Source organism: Salmo salar, chromosome ssa18, assembly GCF_905237065.1.
Source record: "Salmo salar chromosome ssa18, Ssal_v3.1, whole genome shotgun sequence".
Lineage (NCBI taxonomy): Eukaryota > Metazoa > Chordata > Actinopteri > Salmoniformes > Salmonidae > Salmo > Salmo salar.
In genome coordinates, this window is record NC_059459.1 from 60,804,727 (window position 1) to 60,825,525 (window position 20,799).

Consider the following 20,799-nt stretch of genomic DNA (forward strand, 5'->3'; position numbering starts at 1 on the left):
CATACTACTGAATAACATACTATACTGTGAAAGGTGACTAGCATGATTAAAAATCTGAAGAAAGGGGAAGAAAGTGTATTTTGGGGCCAAAATTCTTCCTGCTCTTTGCTTTTCTTCTGACATGTATGACACTGCTTCTGTCACAGGACATTTTCTCTGACCAATGTTTTTCAGAGTAAACCAATGACTGTTAATTGTAGGGTGTCCAGTTTACCCAGTTTGGGTGAAAAAGCACTTTGGTGATATAAATTCACTTCCTTATGCTATAAAATACATTTTTACCAAGACAAATATAATTATTAATGTTCTGAATCGTTCAGTGTGGTCATTCTCTAACAATGTAAAAAAAAAAAATCAAAAAAGTTGGAAATCTTAACCTTATACATCCGATAATAAACACCAAGCTCTGTTGACATAGCGGTGCAGTTTTATTTTTGGATTTTACATTTTGTGTTTGTCTTCAAAGTTGTTTCAGCGGGTTGCAAAATTTGCATGACATGAGCTGAATTAAATGTGAAAGGTTTGAAAATAAAAAATACGCTCAGTGCTCCGTTGACATTCCAGAGAGACGCTTGTTTTTGTGAGAAATCTTCTTCTAAAGAACAGGAATTTGTAATTGATATGAGAAGCGTATAATAAAGTATGAAAATACTACATGTCATGTCTCAATTGATATCTGTCTTACCTCTATCTTTATATTTCCTGCGGATTCGAGTTTAACGAGAAAGTGAGCCTGTCAGGTAGCCAGTAGCCTTAATTCTTGCACAGAATCCAGCCTAGCTGACACTGCAATTTTCCTTTTTAATTTTTTACCTGGTCTCAGAGCTTTTTTTACTATTCTGTACGTTAATGCAAAACACTCCATTTAGTATGATCCAGTATGTTACGTTTCATATGGTATGTATTAATTTGTGGATGTTAAGAATTACAATTCGTATTATGTTATGAGTTTCCAAAATGTACAACATATTACTAATTGTCAAAACGTTAAATATGTTATGAATTTGCTAAACTTATACGTTACAAATTCTAGCTAGGTGACTAGGTTAGGGGTTAAGATTAGGGGAAGGGTTCGCTTACATGCTAAGTAGTAGTAAGTAGTTGAAAAGTTGCTAAAATGCTAAAGTTGTCCGTGATGCGATTCGAACTCGATGTTATACGCCCACCCATCCACCTCGACCAACCACCTTCCTTTTGTTTTTGTAATTGGGTAAAACTAACCTGTCTCACGACGGTCTAAACCCAGCTCACGTTCCCTATTAGTGGGTGAACAATCCAACGCTTGGTGAATTCTGCTTCACAATGCCTTAAGAGTTTTTACCCTTGCAGGATGGCCGGAATTAGGGTGACTAAACCAGAGGCCAGAGAAAAAAGAATGGTCAAAAATCCAACCTGGTCTCAGAGCATTTCGTATTATATGTTACGTTTGCTATGGTTACATAAGACAGATGGTTACTTAACTTTTGAACGGATTATGATAGAGACAAGTGGTTTGGACCATTGGTTTTCTTAGAGGATTATCTACACCATTATTTTACCCATTGGTCAAAACATTTTTTGTTGTTGATTGGACACCCTATTAATTGATGCTTTTGGCTGAAGCCACCATTTAAAAAACTTTGGTAATTGAAGTTTGAAACCCTAATTTCCCCGATTGTATGGTTTCTGCGAGGCTTCTCCCGTTTTAGCATTCAAGGTTTTTTCACCCTTGAATAGAGACTTTCATAAAATGTATCACTTTTTGTTTTTGTATTTTATTAGGATCCCCATTTAGCTGTTGTGAAAGCAGCAGCTACTCTTCCTGTGGGGTCCACACAAACATGAAACGTGACATAATGCAGAACATAAATAGACAAGAACAGCTCAAGGGAAGACCTACTTAATGAAAACGTCACACATAGCCAGGGGTAAGGCGGTCCGGTACATGAGTCAATCACAATAATAAAAACAAAATGTCAAAAACTGTAGGCCATTACACCACCTTTGATCATTACACCACTTTTGATCATTACCGCATGTCAGAGGAATGGAAAATGAGCGAATGGACTTGAAAACGGCTGGTATAGCGTATGCTCCAAAATGCGATGTGGTTCGATGAGAACGCGGACATTTTGCCAAGGCAGAGATGAGTGGCCTACACAAAGACACGTGTGGATGCATAAATTCTGGCTTAATAACAATCTCCAAATGTCATTACACTTTTTGGTGTTTTGTGTAACTAGACTGGTGTCCTAGACTAGACGTAGACAGAAACAGATGTCTCTTTCCATTCACAACTGTTTTGAGGCTGGAAATATATTTCAAGTGGATGAACGTGCGGGGGTAGCCTAGTAAAGGAGCCCTTTTTGAAGTGATTGTTTGACAATCAAATGAGAACATCACGACTGGTTGTGTTTATGCCACACAAAAAAGGTAATAGGTTTTTAAAGTTAAATGACAAATCTTTTACGACTAGGCCCACAGAGATCCTATTGAATTAATAGCAATTCTATGATTAGGCCCATACAATTTTTAGGAGGTCCTGTTCCAGGAAGAAATTAATTATACTTTCACACCTGCACATATCAGTACATACTCACAAAATATCTAGGTCAAATAGGGGAGTGGCATTGTGCCGTGAGGTGTTGCTTTATCTGTTTTTTTTATCTGTTCACTAGAGCAATATGAAATGAAAGGGAGTTCTGTGCAATCATGGCTCTATATAATACTGTACTTTTTCTTGAATTTGTTCTGGATTTGGGGACTGAAAAGACACAAGGTTGCATGTCTGGTGGAGTATGTGTATGTGTCAGAGCTGTGTGTAAAATGATTGTGCAAACAATTTGGAATTTTCAAAACAATGTTTCTTATAAAAAGAAGTGATGCAGTAAGTCTCTCCTCTACTTTTAGCCAAGAGAGACTGGCATGCATAGTATTATCCCTCTGATTACAGTGAAGAGCAACACGTACCGCTCTGTTCTCAGCCAGCTGCAGCTTAACTAGGTCCTTCTTTGCAGCACCTGACCATAAGACTAGGCAATCAAGATAAGATTAATCTAAAGCCTGGAGGACTTGCTTTGTGGAGTGTGGTGTCAAATCTCTTCATCACGGACATACCTCTCCCCATCTTTACAACCATTGAATCAATATGTTTTGACCATGATTGTTTACAATCCAAGGCAACACCAAGTAATTTAGTCTCCTCAACTTGCTTAACAGCTACACTATATTATTAATTATCAGATTCATCTGAGGTCTAGAACTTAAGGAATGATTTGTACCAAATACAGGGCTTTTAGTTTTAGAGATTTTCAGGAGTAGTTTATAACTCGCCACCCATTCTAAAACTGACTGCAACTGCTTGTTTGCAGGTTTGCAGTTTCACTAGCTGTGGTTGCTGATGCGCATAGGGTTGAATCATCAGCATACATAGATACAGTCTTTGTTTGATGCCAGTGGCAGGTTATTAGTAAAAATCGAAAAGAGAGGGCCAAGAGAACTGCCCTGTGGTACACCACACTTTACATGTTTAACATTAGAGAAGCTTCCATTAAAGAAAACCCTCTATGTTCTATTACATAGCTTGCCATATTGTGGATTCAGAGCTGAGGTTGAAAAGCCATAACACAAGTTTTTTTCAGCAAGGTTTTTCAGCAACCAATCAACAGTCATTTGTGTCAGTGCAGTGCATGCTGAGTGCCCTTCTCTATAATCATGCTGAAAGTCTTTTAATTTGTTTGCAGATAAATAGTATCCGGTCAAATAAAACATTTACAAAATGTTGCTAAAAGTCGTCAGCAAACTGATTGGCCGGTTGTTAGAACCAGTAAGGGGTGCTTTACCATTATTGGGTATTGGAATGACTTTGACTTCCCTCCAGGTCTGAGGGGAAAAAAGACAAATAGGAGTGCCAATATAGTGTGCTACCATCTTCAGTAGCTTTCCATTTAAGTTGTCAATACCAGGTGGTTTCTCATTATTGATGGACAACAATAATTTTCTACCTCAACCACACTAACTTTACAGAATTCAAAATTACAATTATTTCATACCTAAGTTTGCCTAATTTGTAATTGTCAATATCAAAGGCTTTTGTGATAAATGAACCATCTGATTCAATGAAAGATGTTGAGTTAGTCAATGTACACTGAGAACAAAAAACATTAGGAACACCTGCTCTTTCCATGACAGACTGACCAGGTGAAGGTTATGAACTGTTATTGATGTCACTTGTTAAATCCACTTCAATCTCTATAGATGAAGGGGAGGAGACGGCTTAAAACATTTTTTTTTTAAGCCTTGAGACAATCGAGACATGGATTGTGTATGTGTGCCATTCAGAGGGTGAATGGACAAGACAAAATATGCCTTTTAATGGGATATGGTAGTAGGTGCCAGGCACACCGGTTTGAATGTGTCAAGAACTACAACGCTGCTGGGTTTTTCACGCTCAACAGTTTCCCGTGCGTATCAAAAACGGTCCACCACCCAAAGGACATCCAGGCCAGCATCCCGGAGTCGCCTCTTCACTGTTGACATTGAGACTGGTGTTTTGTGGGTACTATTTAATGAAGCTGCCAGTTGAGGACTTGAGGTGTCATTCTAATGCACTTGTCCTCTTGCTCAGTTGTGCACCGGGGCCTCCCACTCCTCTTTCTATTCTGGTTAGCGCCAGTTTGTGCTGTTCTGTGAAGGGAGTAGTACACAGCATATGAGATTTTCAGTTTCTTGACAATTTCTCATATGGAATAGCCTTCATTTCTCAGAAAAATAATAGACTGACGAGTTTTAGAAGAAAGTGCTTTGTTTCTGGCCATTTTGAGCCTGTAATTGAACCCACAAATACTGATGCTCCAGATACTCAACTAGTCTAAAGAAGGCCAGTTGTATTGCTTCTTTAATCAAAACAACAGTTTTCAGCTGTGCTAACATAATTGCAAAAGGGTTTTCTAATGATCAATTAGCCTTTTTAAAATGATAAACTTGGATTAGCTAACACAACGTGCCATTGGAACACAGGAGTGATGGTTGCTGATAATGGGCCTCTGTACGCCTATGTAGATATACCATTAAAATCAGCCATTTTCAGCTACAATAGTCATTTACAACATTAACAATGTCTACACTGTATTTCCGATCAATTTGATGTTATTTTAATCCACAAAAAAATGTGCTTTTATTTAAAAAACAAGGACATTTCTAAGTGATCCCAAACGTTTGAATGGTAGTGTATGAAATGTGTAAAGCTGTATCCAAACATTATTAAAGTGACCATTGTTTTGACGATTATATACATAGGGCAACAGTCTCTAAGGTGCAGAGTAGAGTACTGGGTGGTAACTAGTTAGTAACAGTGACTAAGGTTCAAGGCAGGGTACTGGGCGGAGGCCAGGCTAGTGGTGACTATTTAACAGTCTGATGGCCTGGAGATAGAAGCTGTTTTTCAGTCTCTCGGTCCCAGCTTTGATGCACCTGTACGGTCTCCGCCTTGTAGCTGGGTGAACAGGTCATGGCTGAGGTCCTTGATGATCTTCTTAGCCTTCCTGTGACACCGGGTGCTGTAAATGTCCGGGAGGGCAGGCAGCATGCTCCTGGTGATGTATTTGGCACTCACAAAGTTGATTACCTGATAGCATCTTTTCTCAAATTCATAAGGGGTCAATAAGTACAATACTTAAGCACTTTGTACAATGCTTTTTCTGTTATCTGATTGATAGTATATAGAGGTGATGCATCTTACCATATGTAGAGATCAGATTTCTCTCAGACAAATTCTGCATACTTTCATTGAGTCATTGTTGCCCCGACCAGGACTAGTCTGAACCTAGATTTAGCAATACCAGTGACTTGTGGATCTAGCCCCTATAAAAAGATAATGCCTGGTTGCCAATGCGTCTATCATTATCGAAGGTCAAGACAAGACACCTGAACTGCCGGTGTCTACGATCAAGCATATAGCATTACATCAAATGACTTCTTGTGGCATTTTGGAAACAATCTCAAAGTGAGTCACCGCCACTTTGGATCAAATTATCATACCTTTAACCATCAAAGCGGAAGAGGGTTGACGGAAAGTATGCAACCACCGACTTTATCACATCTCACCAACCTGGATGAATTGTACCCTGTAGAGACACATGCTACCAGTTTAGCATCATGAAAGACCACGGTGGGCAGAAGATAAAGTTGTTTTTCCCTGGCCTCTTTCTGGCGCTAGAGAACATTCCATGAATGGAGGGTTGAGGTACAATAGGATGGGATTACTAGAGCTGGGCTTTTTTTCAGTGTCGAAGGAATTTCAAATGTCCAAAGTAGACTCATTCTTGTTAGGTGATGAGCACGTTTTAGTATGTGAAATGTAGTTGAGTTAAAATTCTGCTAATACTAATTACTGCTGAAAGCTGCTGTACATTTGTAGGAATTCTTTAAATTAAATTGACACATCTTTTTTTTCCTTCAGGATTTTAAGCAACAACAAAATTCAGGAACTGAAGAATGGATCTTTCATCGGGCTGTCTACTTTGGAAAGATTGTGAGTCTTAACATTTTCATAATATTCTGATATTTCCTAAAAGCTCTGACCATGGGAGAATGAATACCAAGTGTAATTTATGCCTTTCATCTTGTGTCAATCAATATCTAGAATCACGTTTCACTTTACACATACTCTTTGACAAGACAGCTTCCTTTCAGTATAATGTGTGAGGTGAGTCCTAAACCAAACCCATTACTCGTACTATATATTGCATAGTAAAGCTTAGGGAAGTGCTATGTTAGACAGGAATGTGCTTTATTTATTACAGGCTTGTTAAGCTTTTCTAGGGGCAGTTATGACAGAATCCAATCCGAGCTTGTTTCACACACCAGATATTTCTTAGTGTTTCATTTCAGAACAATATCTAGTGTTTGTAAGGGGAGTAAACATTATGCAATAAACTATGAGTGTTAGAATGAGAACAATTACTTTTTTTAAGATAAATGAGGCAGAGAGTAAGAGCGAAAGCTAGAGGGGAGCAATACAGAGAGGATTAGGCCTATTGTACTTTCTCTGCCTCCGTGTCAATTGGCAGCGAAGACATTTATTGAGGTGGTCTACTCTGCTCTGTCAATATTGAATATGCGTCGGAACGATTGAGTGAGCACGCGGAAATTCGTTGTTCCTGCCACAGCGCAGAGTCTTGTTTTGGAATCCTATCGGCCGCGGTTTCCCCCGAGACTCAGAGGAAATGCTCTCGGCCCGTGTGTTATGGACCTCTGATGATTTATTGCTCCGCAATGGCTTCATGCAGATAAAATAACCAGACCATTAATAGCCATGTTTTTACCCAAGGCTACAATAACCGATGACCGCATCAATGGGGAATTTTAAGGGAATATTTTCCAAGGTCTTGTTAAAAGGTACGGGAGTCTCTGTGGGAGGTATGTGAAACTTTTTTTGGCCGCAGTTAGCGATCTGGTATTGGTCTAGAAACCATAGCCAGGCGGTTGAGGGTTGAGTAGAACAAACGTATCCTCTAATGTTGGGTCACAGTACGTTTACATGCACACTAATAATTGAATATGAAACTAATTATGGCAGAAGGTCAAGTATGGCATTAGTCACGTAAAACACCTTACTCTGCTTATCTTAATCGGCGTACGGTCATAATCGAAGTAAGCATACGCCGATTAAAACACCTGGATTTCTGAGCAATCTTTCAAATGATTAGGACATGTAAACTGCTTAATCAGCGTTCCAGCAGTGTATTTGATCTGCGCATGTGCCAGCACCGGGTAGCGCAAGCCTCCCTCTTATGTGTGAGTGAATTGAGTATGCATCCTTATAAATAGTTTTCACATACAAACTTTATATGTCAAAAAGTATTCCCAAGAATAACATGGTCACTGTGGTAGACTGTTTTATTCTGATTGGTGATTTTCTGCATTTATTAAAAGTCCCATCAGTAGCCTGATTTCAGTTGTGTCCATATAAACAGGATTATTCGGGAAATCGTTCTTATTGCATAGCATGTAAACATTTAAACAAACTATTATATTAACCTGTCTGTCCACAATAATCACATTATTGTGTGCATGTAGCCGTGCTCAGTGGAAGTTTGAGTTCTACCTAGTAAACATTCCCACTTGGGAATCCTGAGGTTCCTCTCAGTGTGTGAGGCTACATGTTTAGCTCCAGTCTGTTAGCCTGTTTACCCTCCGTACGTCTTTCACCCCCGCCATACCTATCCCTCATCTGAATATGTTATGATGCTATTGACTAGTAGATCCATGCTGATGCATCTTGAACCAATGAGAAGACCCCGAATGACATCAAAGGTCAAATAGGGGGTGCCTATATTTGTCCTGTTTCACTGCATGTACAAGTGGGTAACCTGTACGAGTGTGAAATGGAAATGTCCCAACTCCCCCTGAGACACCCTTGGAGAGTGGGGTCATGGCCAGGGATGTACCTAGGCATTGATTTGCTTTAGAATATCACTGCACTGCAAAGTATGCATGTCGTACACTGTAGTTGTTTTGAGTTATGCTTGGACCAGCCAAATGCCTGACCTCACCCCGACTACCTTGGCGTATTAATAAGACATCCGCTCCCAGATTATTTGGGGCGAGCTTCCTTCCTGGTTTTTATAAATGGGTCAGATTTTAGAATTTCGGAGTGGAAGGCCGTAAGACAGGGCTGCCCAGCCCTCTTCCTGGAGATCTACTGTCCTGTAGGTTTTCAGTCCAACCCTAATTTAGCATATCTGATTCAGCTAGTTAAGGTCTTGTTGAGCAGCTAATTAGTAGAATCAGGTGTTAAATTAGGGTTGGACTGAAAACCCACAGGACGGTAGATCTCCAGGAAGTGGGTTGGGCAGCCCTGCCATAAGATAAACTGGAGTTCTTTCTGACGGTGAATGTAAGCTTCTTTGATCCCCCACGCTGAGGAAGCCTGTAATGCTCTTTGCTTCATCTTAATGCATAGTGTAGGGCCAGTCGCTTTGGCTGGCGAGTTAATTCTCTGTGTGGAAGAAGTGTGCAGCCAGTGGCACATGTACCTCAAAGCAGCTCCCATTGTGCTTTCCCTCCTCTCCAACCCGCTTTCATCCCACTCCCTCATCCAGAGAAGCTCTTTGCTTTGTCATTCTAATGAAGCCAAGACCAGAGGTGTCGGCAGAATGATTCACACACACACACAAAGCCAGCCCGGTTGCATGCTGAAGTGGCCCCTGATTTTCTTCCCTCCAACTCCCTCCTCTCTCTCTTCTGACTACAGTCGACAACAAAAAATAAAAATTCTGTGCCCTGGTCTGTTTGCATGCAGTGACGAGCTCTGTCATCCTTCCTTCCTCCCCTGCTTCCCTCCCTCCTTCCGCCCCTGCCTCATTCCTTCCTCCCCTGCTTCCTTCCTTCCCTCCTTTCCCAGATCACAGCCAACAAAAATAGGGATTCTCTGCTTGGGTAAGTCTGTCTGTGTGCAGTGGTGCGCTCTGTGATTGGAGCTGATTGTGAGTGGCAGGCAGGGGGTAAATTGATTAGCCCTTTCCAGCCCCAGCCGTGAAATGGCAGGGTAACTGTGGCGACGGCAGTGTTTTGTTAGGGCCAAAGGTGTCCTAGCATGGAGATGAGGCCCACTGAATCCCCATTATTGCCCTCCTACACAGTAATATGAACCCAAGCTAGCCCCTGTTGCACGGTTATTCTCTCTCAAAGCTGCCACAAATTCAATGCAGAGCGAAGGGTTATTACGAATGAAGCAGGACTAATCTCTTGTTATTTGGAAAGACTGGAGAGGTATTGAGTTTCAAGAGGAAGCATTATTATGGGGAATAACCGTCTATGAGGAATGCTAGTCTGGAACTGTATTCATGTAAGAGAACTGTACATATTGTGTGACTGTAGGTTCTCAACATTGCATAAGATAACAAAGCAATTACAGAAAAAAGTATATTATGGGGTGAGACATTTGTGTTTCTCACTTAACCGGACTGAGGTGGAGTGAAAAATCTCAAAGTTGAGAGAAGCCTTATTTGATCGACGCGTGTGATCTTGTGATCCGCTAACAAGGAATCATCCATCATTTTGTTTCAGCAGACAGCCTTGTTTAACATCGGCAATTTCTCTTCGTTGCAACATGAATGTTCATCTTGAAAATGCAGCCTTGTGACAGATTTGGTAGAGTATATTTTTAGAAACCTGCCAAAGAGACAATCTGGCTTTAATATTGCTTGTGACAAATGGAAATTGAAGAGACTTTCTTTTCCACCTTCTGAATGACAAGGTCATAATGTTTGTCAGTAGCTACCGTGTTCTTATATTGAACAGCTCATTTGGCTATGTTTCTACACCTTTCCAAAATGGCTGCATAGGCTTCTCATAATCTTAAGTTTAAACTAGACTGAACACGAGGATAATTCTGGAACCCCCTAAAGCACTCTGAGGTAAATTAATTCAGACTCCATTATCCAGTAATTTCCATTTTAGCATGGCAAGCAGGCCTAGTGTGTTCTTGCAAAGAGACTGTAGAATTTGAGGGGGAGTTGGGATAGGTTGTGCACGGTGTACCTCCAAATGCAACCCCCACCATTAACCCAACTCCTCCCTCATGTTATCCACAAGCTTCTCTAAAAAGGAAACTTCAAAGGGTTTTATATTCTGCACTTTTACTCCTATTTCTGCCAGTAGATTGCAGATCCAAAGGTGGTAGTGTTGGGTTTGTAAGATTTTACTTTGCAATACGTCGATGCCACCCCTCAAATTGTATCTTAGTGATAGCAGTGACGACTTGACAGTGAGGTACTGCAGATTGCACTTCACCCAAGCGTCAATGAATCGAAAATATAGATCAACCAGCTTCTTAAAGCTGGAATCCGTAATGGTGAAACGGCTATGTCCGTTAGGGATATTACAACAACAAAGAAGTTACTTCCAACAACGAATACTGGACTCGCGATAGAACAGAAGAATGTGTACTGCAAATCTTCTTTACCACACTGTGACGCTCCTCACCTTGTTCAAACAATAACAAAGGAGGTGGGGGCGACCATTGGCGCTGTTTCCCCTAATGCAAATTCCATCTTTAAACAACTGACACACTCCGTTGAATTGCAAACAGATTGGAAACGGTACCTTTCAGTGACTCGCCTCAAGTAATCCACCAAACAAAGACCATTCTTTACCCCCTTCCAAGAAGCCCAGAACTGATCACTTCAAGCTGTCATTTTTTTGGAAAACCATTGAACGAACTTAGGAAAGGCAATTCGAAACGAGTCCAGAACAATTGTTGGACTGTTTCACCCTTTGCCAGCATTCCAACACTACTCTTTGAGGAAATGAAAGGCTCATTAGATTGGGATTGGCTTTGGTGCTAAACTGCCCCCACTGATGTTTTGACACCGGCCATTTGACTGGCACCGGCCCCACCATGGCACGATTAAGCCTGATCAAGACATGGATAAATGTAAAACCCACCTTTTGCTTGTTGAACACCCTCCCCCAGAGCCTGAACTGCTATTCTACCACTACCCTCTCTGTTGATTTACTATGGTCAGCAACATCAAACAGTTGGTTTAAAACCACAGCTAGGGTTGGGGATGGCAACACCAGCATTTCAAAGTGAAACTGTTGGAAGGTTTTTAGAGGGGAGAACAGAATTGGCTATAGAGAAATGAGTCGGGAAAAAGTACAATTTCGGCACGAAGCAAGTACAAAGATCCTCACTTCCTAGCCTCTTGCAGGTGGTTGAAGGCACTCTGTGCTCTATTTGTGCCTTGCATTTCAAAGGGAATTATTTTTTTCGTCCTCCCCCTTTTCCATTTTTCTTTCAACACCCCTCTACAGGAAAGCCAATTCTGCCAGTTCACATCAAAAGCAATAGACTCCTATGATCCATGTGTAGCCCTGCCTCCCAATCCCCTCCACCATCCCCCTCCAACCAGATGACAGCTCCTCAACATCAAACAGCCCAGTCACAGTTACCCAGCGGCCTTTGTGTGGGGGCTCAGGTGGTGACCCGCGAGATCTTTTGAAACATGGATCGTAATGAGTGACTCGGCGGCGCGGGTGAGCGCTAGGAGCTAGCAGGTATCTGTGACCGCGCAGCCTTTGAACTTGGTCCAGGACGAAGCGTGGCGGGGTCCTTAGTGTGTGGGGACCCACGGCTGTCAGCGATTGTGCTGAGGAGGCCTGATTGATGCGGGGAGGGGGGGGGGTCTCGTGCCCTAGCCACAGGTGTTTTGAGTGGGTGAGAGTCCTACGGGATATGGGAGGATTGTTAGCCATGTGGTTATCCTGTAACAAAGTACCATAGAACCAGGGGTTAATGGGGTGAGCAGCAGTGGGATTTCAGTCAATGCATTCTTCTGAATCTTTAGCTTAAAGCTGGCTCTTGGGTGAAGGCCTTAAGGCGTTAGCATACTTCAGTTCAGATCTTAGTAGCACAATTATACGTCTAAAGAAGATGTTTGGTGCAGTATTTCTCAATGATTTTTTTTCTTCATCAAAACGAGTTATCTTTCGTTGAATGACGGCAACAGACTTTATTGAAGAATCCCTGCTGTTGACCAATCGCAGACGAAGGGATGTAGACGGCTTGACTCTGGAAGAAAAAAATAGCTGAAAAACGCTAACTGAAGTCCAAAACTAACAAAAACGCACAAACTCTTCCGAACTGTTTCAGCTGGGAAAGATGCGGACACCTTTAGTCTCTTTGCCCTCATGTGGTCCCTGATTGTACAAAGCACTTATATTAACAGTAGCCCTATTTATTTGAGCAGTCAATCAGGGAATATGAATCAACCCTTTCTAATGTTTGTTATAAGATAGGTTGAATATGATTTTTACTCATTTCTACTGAAGTCGGTTGCAAGTAGTCGTAATATCTGATTGCATTATGACACGAACAAGACTACAAGTATTAATTGTTGTGTACTTGATGTTTAGTTTGTCTTTAATTTCTTGTGGCTTACCCTCTTTTTGTCTTTCACAGGGACATGCGGAACAACATCATCAGCCGTATCGAACCGGGGGTTTTTCTTGGACTGCTCGCACTCAAAAGACTGTGAGCGTTATCAGTATTACCATCAGCATTAAATCATTTTCATTTTAATAACATTTGTCAATGTCTTGGCAGACGCTATAATGTGTAGCTCTTGGACGGCAGCCAGCAAGAGTGATGGGCCGCACGGTTTCAAACCTGTGTCTATACCAAGTTCTTTTGCTCAACGTCAGATTTCTTTCACAGAATCCAATTCGCACCATTTCCAATACTGTTAGAGAAGAGAAAGAGATGGGTATGATGATAAGAGAAATACCTACACACTGTTGTATATGTTCGCACGTCGCAACACTTTGACCGATAGGTTTTTGTCAGGTTTCATCAATACTGTTGACCCATGTTGGCCCTATCTGTCGTATCTGGTATAGAGGCTAATGCCAACTCTCCGTCTCTAGTGTATCCAGTCTATAAGCAACCGCTGTAAAGCAGCTTTCTATTCAGTTCTCCAGTCCACTTGGGCCCTTGCCAGGGACTGCTCGAGACTGCATGAAGCCCTATCTACTTTCACACATACAGGGAAAAGGGGGATGGGTGTGTGCTTGGGTGTGTGTGTGTGTGTTAGGGAGAGAGAGTGTAAGACTGTGTTTGTGTGTGTGTGTGTGTGTGTGTGTGTGTGTGTGTGTGTGTGTGTGTGTGTGTGTGAGCATGAGTGTGCGCCTGTATGAGTGCGTGTGTATTGTCATCTCACACTGGCCGGACCTTGCCAACATAAACTAGAGTTTGGCTGCTGGTGCAGAGCAGTGAGTGAGACGGGAAGGTTGTCATCTCCTTGGCTTGGACAGAGCTTCATTTCCCCTTGTCAAGCCGCGGCCATTTTACAAACAGCAGTATAACTATATTCTCTAAACCTATAGCTGTATTTCCCTTGTCTAACCTATATCATTCAGCCAACAGCTATTTCATCTTGAATGGGCCTATATAACAATGCCAACGTTGGGTCAGAATGAAATTAATTGATCAGAAACACTGTATATCCATTGGTGTAAATTCATCAATTTAATGCGTTTCTGTTCAGAACGACACAACAGTCTTTTCACAAAATGAACATGTTTGGCAGTGGAAATATATTTCAGACAGCTTGTCAGGTCGTTAAATCATGCATTTGACTAGTGACTGGCTGCGTCTCCAATATATCTCTTACACTTCAACCTATTCCACAGCTAACGAAAGTGCGAAAAGAGTAGCTGAGGTAAAAAGTCTTGAACTTCTACCCCTCTCACCAGCCCTCTGCTGGGCTTCTGGAAAAAGGTGATAGACTTAATTGACACGGAGGACATGAGAATACACGCTCCCTCTCTTGTAATGCAGTCGGTAGCAAAGGCTCCTGACAAAGACTTGCAGTGCTCGCTCTCTCTCTCTCTCTCTCTCTCTCTCTCTCTCTCTCTCTCTCTCTCTCTCTCTCTCACACAGCCTCAGCCAATCTTAAGTTGTTCCCATCTGTCCTTATACCTCTTTCCAAAGACCCTAATTAGATTATTGCTTGTTTTTGAGACATGCCACTCGCTAGCGGCTAGGCCAAACCAAAGCTGCCTGCCTTTTTTACCCATCTTGTCAGCGAGAGGAGAGGGAAGTCAGACTTGACATGTTCTCATGAAGAAACAGACATGTTCAATGCACGCTACAATGCAGTACTTCACCCCTTTCATTATCATCATTTTTAATCAAATGAGAGGTCAAAGTCCTCTTTCCATTCTAGTGTACCTTGTTAGGAAATGTTGTAGCCTATTGATTGGCTCCCGAGTGGCACAGCGGTCTAAGGCACTGCATCTCAGTGCTAGAGGCGTCACTACAGACCCTGGTTCGATTTCAGGCTGTATCACAACCGGCCGTGATTGGGAGTCCCATAGGGTGACGCACAATTAGCCCAGCGTCGTCCGTGTTTGGCCCGGGGTAGGCCGTCATTGTAAATAAGAATTTGTTCTTAACTGACTTGCCTAGTTAAATAAAGGTTAAATACTATCAAATTTTTTAAAAGTCAAACCAGGGCTCTAACAGCACAACAGATATGCAACTGATCCACTCCCACTGTAGTAAATAAAAAGCAGAGCTAACACAACCACAACGTTGGCAGGGTAGCTTAGCTTTGCTTTTAGGTTGGCGCCTGGACTCTTCACGGGACAAACGTCTGATCTGGTGTCAGTCAGACGGTGCCTGGTCTCAGCTGTTAGGGGCGGGCTGGCTAGAGGTGGGGGAGTAGAGAGCCTGGGAGGAGAGAGCCCCAAGGAAGGCTAGTTCCAACCCTGTTGCAACACCTGATACATCTAGTCAAGGTCCTGGTGAGGAGCAAGTAGTAGACTCAGTGCTGTGTCGACATATGATCTGCATTCAGCAAAATGCATAGGTTGGCAATATAGTCACATGACACCTATGAAATAACAATGCTCGTTTGTGCTGCATGAGTCACTGGATGCGTTTTAGTGCCACCCATTCAAGTCACTCCGGGGTGAAGTTTCCCCTAGGTACAGATGTAGGATCAACTTCCCCTCCCCCAACCCTGATATTAACCCATAGTGGGGAAAATGCAAAACTGACCAAAGATGAGCGTCTAGGGGAAACTTCACCCTATAACCCCTCCTCTTCCGTACTGGCCTCTCCAGGGCCTTACCATCTAGCAGCCGCAACATTCCACCAACAGCTGAACAGTCACTGACCCTGCCTTGTTACTTACACACCAGGCTATTTTAACATCTGCTCATATCACAAAAGACAGCTTGCTCTGGGTCTGCCTGGCTGTAATGTTGAGCTCTGCTGCTACTTTCATGGACAGACTACAAGGTCATGGACAGGTTTTATGATTTGAAGTACTGTAAAACCAATCATTGGACATGATGTTGCTATGATCATTGCTGATGATGACACAAGCAACAACGATGTCATTTGTGAGAGGCATAGCAGATGGTTTCCTCCTTATGTGGGCTGCTTTGACATCACACAACATTTTCCCAACTGCGAGAGCACTGCACCATGTCTAGTGATATGGCATGGCAGCACTGGCAGGACAGGAGTTTATCCCTTTAGCTAAGGAAGTACCCCCCCCCCCCCACTAGGTGATCCTCCTCAGACACAGGATGCCAGCACGACTTCTTGGCAGCCCTCGAAAGGTTTTTCCGTGTTCCGGGGCAGGCGGAACTAACCACCTCACACAGTAAATTCCCCAGCTGCCACCCTCCCTAGGAACCACAACAATAATTAGACCAACACCAGGATGTTTACGTGATGCGCTCCACAATTATTTGAAAAAAAGTGTTGCTAGTGCTGTGATGTTTGCTAGTGCAATACTGCTGCCCTGGCATTGGGCCTTGGGTTAGGGTTGTAGCAATGATGCTGCCCTGGCATTGAGCCTTGGGTTAGGGTTGTAGCAATGATGCTGCCCTGGCATTGAGCCTTGGGTTAGGGTTGTAGCAATGATGCTGCCCTGGCATTGAGCCTTGGGTTAGGGTTGTAGCAATGATGCTGCCCTGGCATTGAGCCTTGGGTTAGGGTTGTAGCAATGATGCTGCCCTGGCATTGAGCCTTGGGTTAGGGTTGTAGCAATGATGCTGCCCTGGCATTAGACCTTGGGTTAGGGTTGTAGCAATGATGCTGCCCTGGCATTAGACCTTGGGTTAGGGTTGTAGCAATGATGCTGCCCTGGCATTGGGCCTTGGGTTAGGGTTTGTATTGCATTGTGAGACCTTGATACTGTAAATGTGGGTTAACCTTATATGGACGATGCCATCGTACGGATGTCATCTACACTATCATGCTCGTAACATGTACTGGTGTTACACTTTAGTCATTGGTTTACGTTTGAGTCATTAAGCAGATGCTATTTTATCCAGCTGTAACTGCTTGCATAAACACCCACAACCTAGATTTTTTTTTTTATACACCCACAGCGTTACTTTTAAACATGGGGGCATGTTTTTGGAATGGCTGTTTCGAATTCCCTGCCTACCTCATTTCTTCTAGTTTGACCTACTGTATCTGAGTTAAACAAAATCATATGTTGTCAAAGAAAGATCTTTGCCCAAACATGGTCTCTTTACAAAGGACCTCCGGGCAATAGATAATGCTACCTGACGTCCTGGCGAAAAAGACACACTTTGATGTGTATGACATGCATCATAAGAGGTTAATCACGACTAGTTTAGTGTGTTACACAAGCTTTGATGTGGAAACCCCCTCTGGGTGAACACAGACATCTCAAATCACCTTGAAAAGTTGTACAACTGACACCTGAATTTTTTTATTTTTTTATCCCTGCCTCTGCCCCAACCTGTCTCTCAGGGAACGACAACACCAGTCTAGTTGACAGTTTTCTCCGGTTTTGATTTGTTGACCTAAAACGTAGATTTATTAGAATTCACTGAGTCACCACATGATGTCAATTAACTACAGTCGTATGCATTTCATGTTTGTACAATTTGCGATGGCCTATGATGTTTCAAAAAATATTGCTGCTGTTTGACATGAGCAAATCAGGACAGAATATAACCAGAGTCTCCATTGGTTTGGCTTTCTACAGAGACCTGTCCAACAACCGCATTGGCTGCCTCAACGTGGACATATTCAAGGGCCTCATAAGTCTGGTTCGACTGTAAGTAATAGTTATTTTCGATTTGCTTTGAAAACTGTTCACTTTTTTTCTCTATCCATCTTAAAAAAATGACTTTCAAAATATCGCCATAGGTCCTTGATAAGTACATTCACGGGAAAGTTACATATTTGGCTCCAGCGCCCCAATAGTATTTGCCCTTCTTAGAACACCAGAAAATGGTGGCAGCCAGGTGCTGAGATATTAGCATATTACCCAGGGTTCCCCCACGAGTTTCAGTGCAACAGCTGCAAAACAGTATTCCATGTCCTCTTCCCACAATACAAAGGTGAGGATTAAGATATTCCTGGACATCTCAGTAGAGTAACCAATGCCAGGTTGTGTTTGGGTCCTGATGGTGTGATGTGACAGGTTGGCATATTTTAATGAATTTGTTAAAGGTGATTGATAGCCTTTGTCTTGTCTTTTCAGAAACCTTTCAGGAAATATGTTTTCATCGCTAGCCCAAGGGACGTTCGACAGCTTGGTGTCGTTGAAGACATTGTAAGTATGATTTAGGTTTTACGGAAAGAAACGCTATCCCTTGCATTTCTGTAGCAGTTTACGGTGTTTTTACTGGGCTATTTCCGCTACACCATTCTTCAGGCAGCCACTTAAAAGTGGAATCTGTAACTTTCATTTCCCAGTTGGCAACTCAAGGTTCTACAAACACATTACAAAACATACAATCAAATGGTTCTGCCAAAACCCTCAACCTCTGTTTCCAGACTGCTTCATAGGGCTAGCACTTTTGACTGGAAATGAAACTTAAAGGGGCACTTTTACCACTTTTTAACCTCATATTTATTATCTCTACAGATGTGTAAAACGGTGATTTAATATGTTCTGTAGTCAAAAAGATAAGAAAATGACTCTCTACGATGTCATCGGGAGTGTTGAACTGCCCCTTTAACTCTGTGTCTGTCTCCATGTTACCTCAGGGAGTTCCAGACGCCGTACCTGCTGTGCGACTGCAACCTGCTGTGGCTGCTGCACTGGATCAATGACAACAACGTGGGGGTGAAGGACACCAGCTGCTCCTACCCCCGCTCCCTGCAGGGCCAGCTCATCACCTCCACCAAGCCTGAACTGTTCACCTGTGGTAAGGATACACACATACACACTCAGACACACATACATTTGGTCCTACACTTAGTCATCAGCCCTTAAGCGCCACGTACGTACACACACAGAGAGAACACTAGACACAGGCACGCGCCAATACACGTGTGTGTGTGTGCGCGCACACACACTCACTCACCTTCATCAAACCTAAGTTTTGTCAGAACACAGTCACCAACACACACACATGCTACTCCACTACACCATACATCACCTTGCTCAAACCAGCGCACCCAGTAAGAGGCTAACTCTTGATGAACACACTCCCACAAGCAGTCTTTGGCACGCTGCCCTCCCAAGACGCATTCTCAGACAGGACAGATATACAGTATAGATGTACGTAAAACCTCTCTCTCCCCAGTCCATAGTGGTGAGTTTGGCTCCGTAGTCTGTTTGGTGTTGCTGGTATTTTTGGGAATGGGAGTTGTCCAATGGCACAGGCGATAAGGAAAGGGCCAGCAGTACGGAGCAGTGCAGCGTTTGTTTGTGCTTGCCCTGTCTTATCAGTTTGGCACTCTCCACTGCACGGGTTAGGAAATACGTGGCACAGCTTTCACAAGTAGACACACATGACCTGAGTGATGAATAGGACCAACATTTGACTATTGAGGGGATCCCAGCAGGAGATGAATGAAGTTGTGTTGAAATGCATTGAATTAACCCCATCCTACTCAGGTCTTGTGTACACACACACACACACACACACACACACACACACACACACATCACGAAGTAAAAAAAGCCCAAACTCTAAAATAAAACACACCTGAAACAAATGCCCTAAATGTAACCCTGTCCTCCCCAGACGCACCCCTGGAGCTGCCCTCCTTCCAACTGACGCCATCCCAGCATCAGGTGGTGTTCCAGGGCGACAGCCTGCCGTTCCAGTGCCAGGCCTCGTTCGTGGCGGAGGACATGCAGGTACTGTGGTACCAGGACGGCCGCATGGTGGAACCCGACGCAGCCCAGGGCATCTTCATCGAGAAGAGCATGGTGCAGAACTGCTCCCTCATCGCCAGGTAAGATGAAGACCATCTGCTTCCTGTCTGTTTCCTCCTTCCAGGGAGTTTCTTCTTGCCACTGTGCTTCTGCTATCTGCTCACTGTGCTGCTGTTTGCACTTTGTGACAAATGATGTTGGGGGGGGGGAAGGGCAGCGTAAACTAAATTTGATTGATACCGTGAAGTTGAAGCGGCCTCTTTAGCACGGCAGTGTATGAAACCACAGTATATGCATTTGTAAAAAAGCAATGCGGTCAGCCCTGAGGAAATCCTGTGCATGACTCCTATGTTACAGTAAAAGGCCAAAGCCAGAAATGGCAATGAACGTTACCTTTTTTTAAACTTTAATTTGATGCAAATGGCACCCGTCAGCAATCATGGTTGAAAATAGCTACTGTTTGGCAGTCATATATTATTATGTCACTGTTGTCCCCCCTCTGTTCTATCAGTGTGTTGACCATCTCCAACATCCAGCCTGGCTCTACGGGAAACTGGGAGTGTCGCGTCAGGACCAGCCGTGGGAACACCACACGTACCGTCCACATTGTGGTTCTGGAGAGCTCTGCCAAGTACTGCCCGCCCGACAGGGTGTCCAACAACAAGGGAGACTTCAGGTGAGCGGGGGGATATGTTCATTGTCACAGACTAGGTTGATGTCAGTCAGTAATCTGTCAGATAAATGTTTTTAGGTAAATGTTGTACTTTTATTCATCTATTGGTTTAATCTAATCTCCGCCATGCGGTTTAATCTCATCTATTGTTTTATGTAAGCAGGTATGTATGTACTGACTTGTGTCATTTGAATGGACTTGTTTAGGCTGTTTAAGTGCGCCAGTTGTTTGTGGAACACGCTCGGCTCTGTGGCACCTCCTAGTGGCTGAATATCAGACTTTTAATTGTAGTAATATCTAGGTCGTATTCACTAGGCACCAAATGGAAGAAAACTGACTGAACCAGTCAAGGACTAACATGAACTTGTCCTTATAAGAAATGCTCGTTTTGATTGCTGAATATTTTCAATTTGTAAAATTGTAATTGTCTTAAAAGCGTCTAATCCATTGAGTGACTCGTAGAACAGGGCTGGA

The 20,799-nt window shown here is 43.0% G+C and overlaps 1 protein-coding gene across 1 annotated transcript in view; it reads left to right on the forward strand.

The window, feature by feature from the left end:
• Positions 1–20,799, forward strand: part of LOC106577615 (adhesion G protein-coupled receptor A3-like) — a 58,700-nt gene that overhangs the window by 17,265 nt on the left and 20,636 nt on the right. The window contains exons 2-8 of the mRNA XM_014155829.2: positions 6,440–6,511; positions 12,947–13,018; positions 17,523–17,594; positions 18,024–18,095; positions 18,533–18,693; positions 19,519–19,732; positions 20,164–20,328. Of these exons, the coding sequence (XP_014011304.2) occupies positions 6,440–6,511; positions 12,947–13,018; positions 17,523–17,594; positions 18,024–18,095; positions 18,533–18,693; positions 19,519–19,732; positions 20,164–20,328 (828 nt within the window). The remainder of the gene's footprint in view (positions 1–6,439; positions 6,512–12,946; positions 13,019–17,522; positions 17,595–18,023; positions 18,096–18,532; positions 18,694–19,518; positions 19,733–20,163; positions 20,329–20,799) is intronic.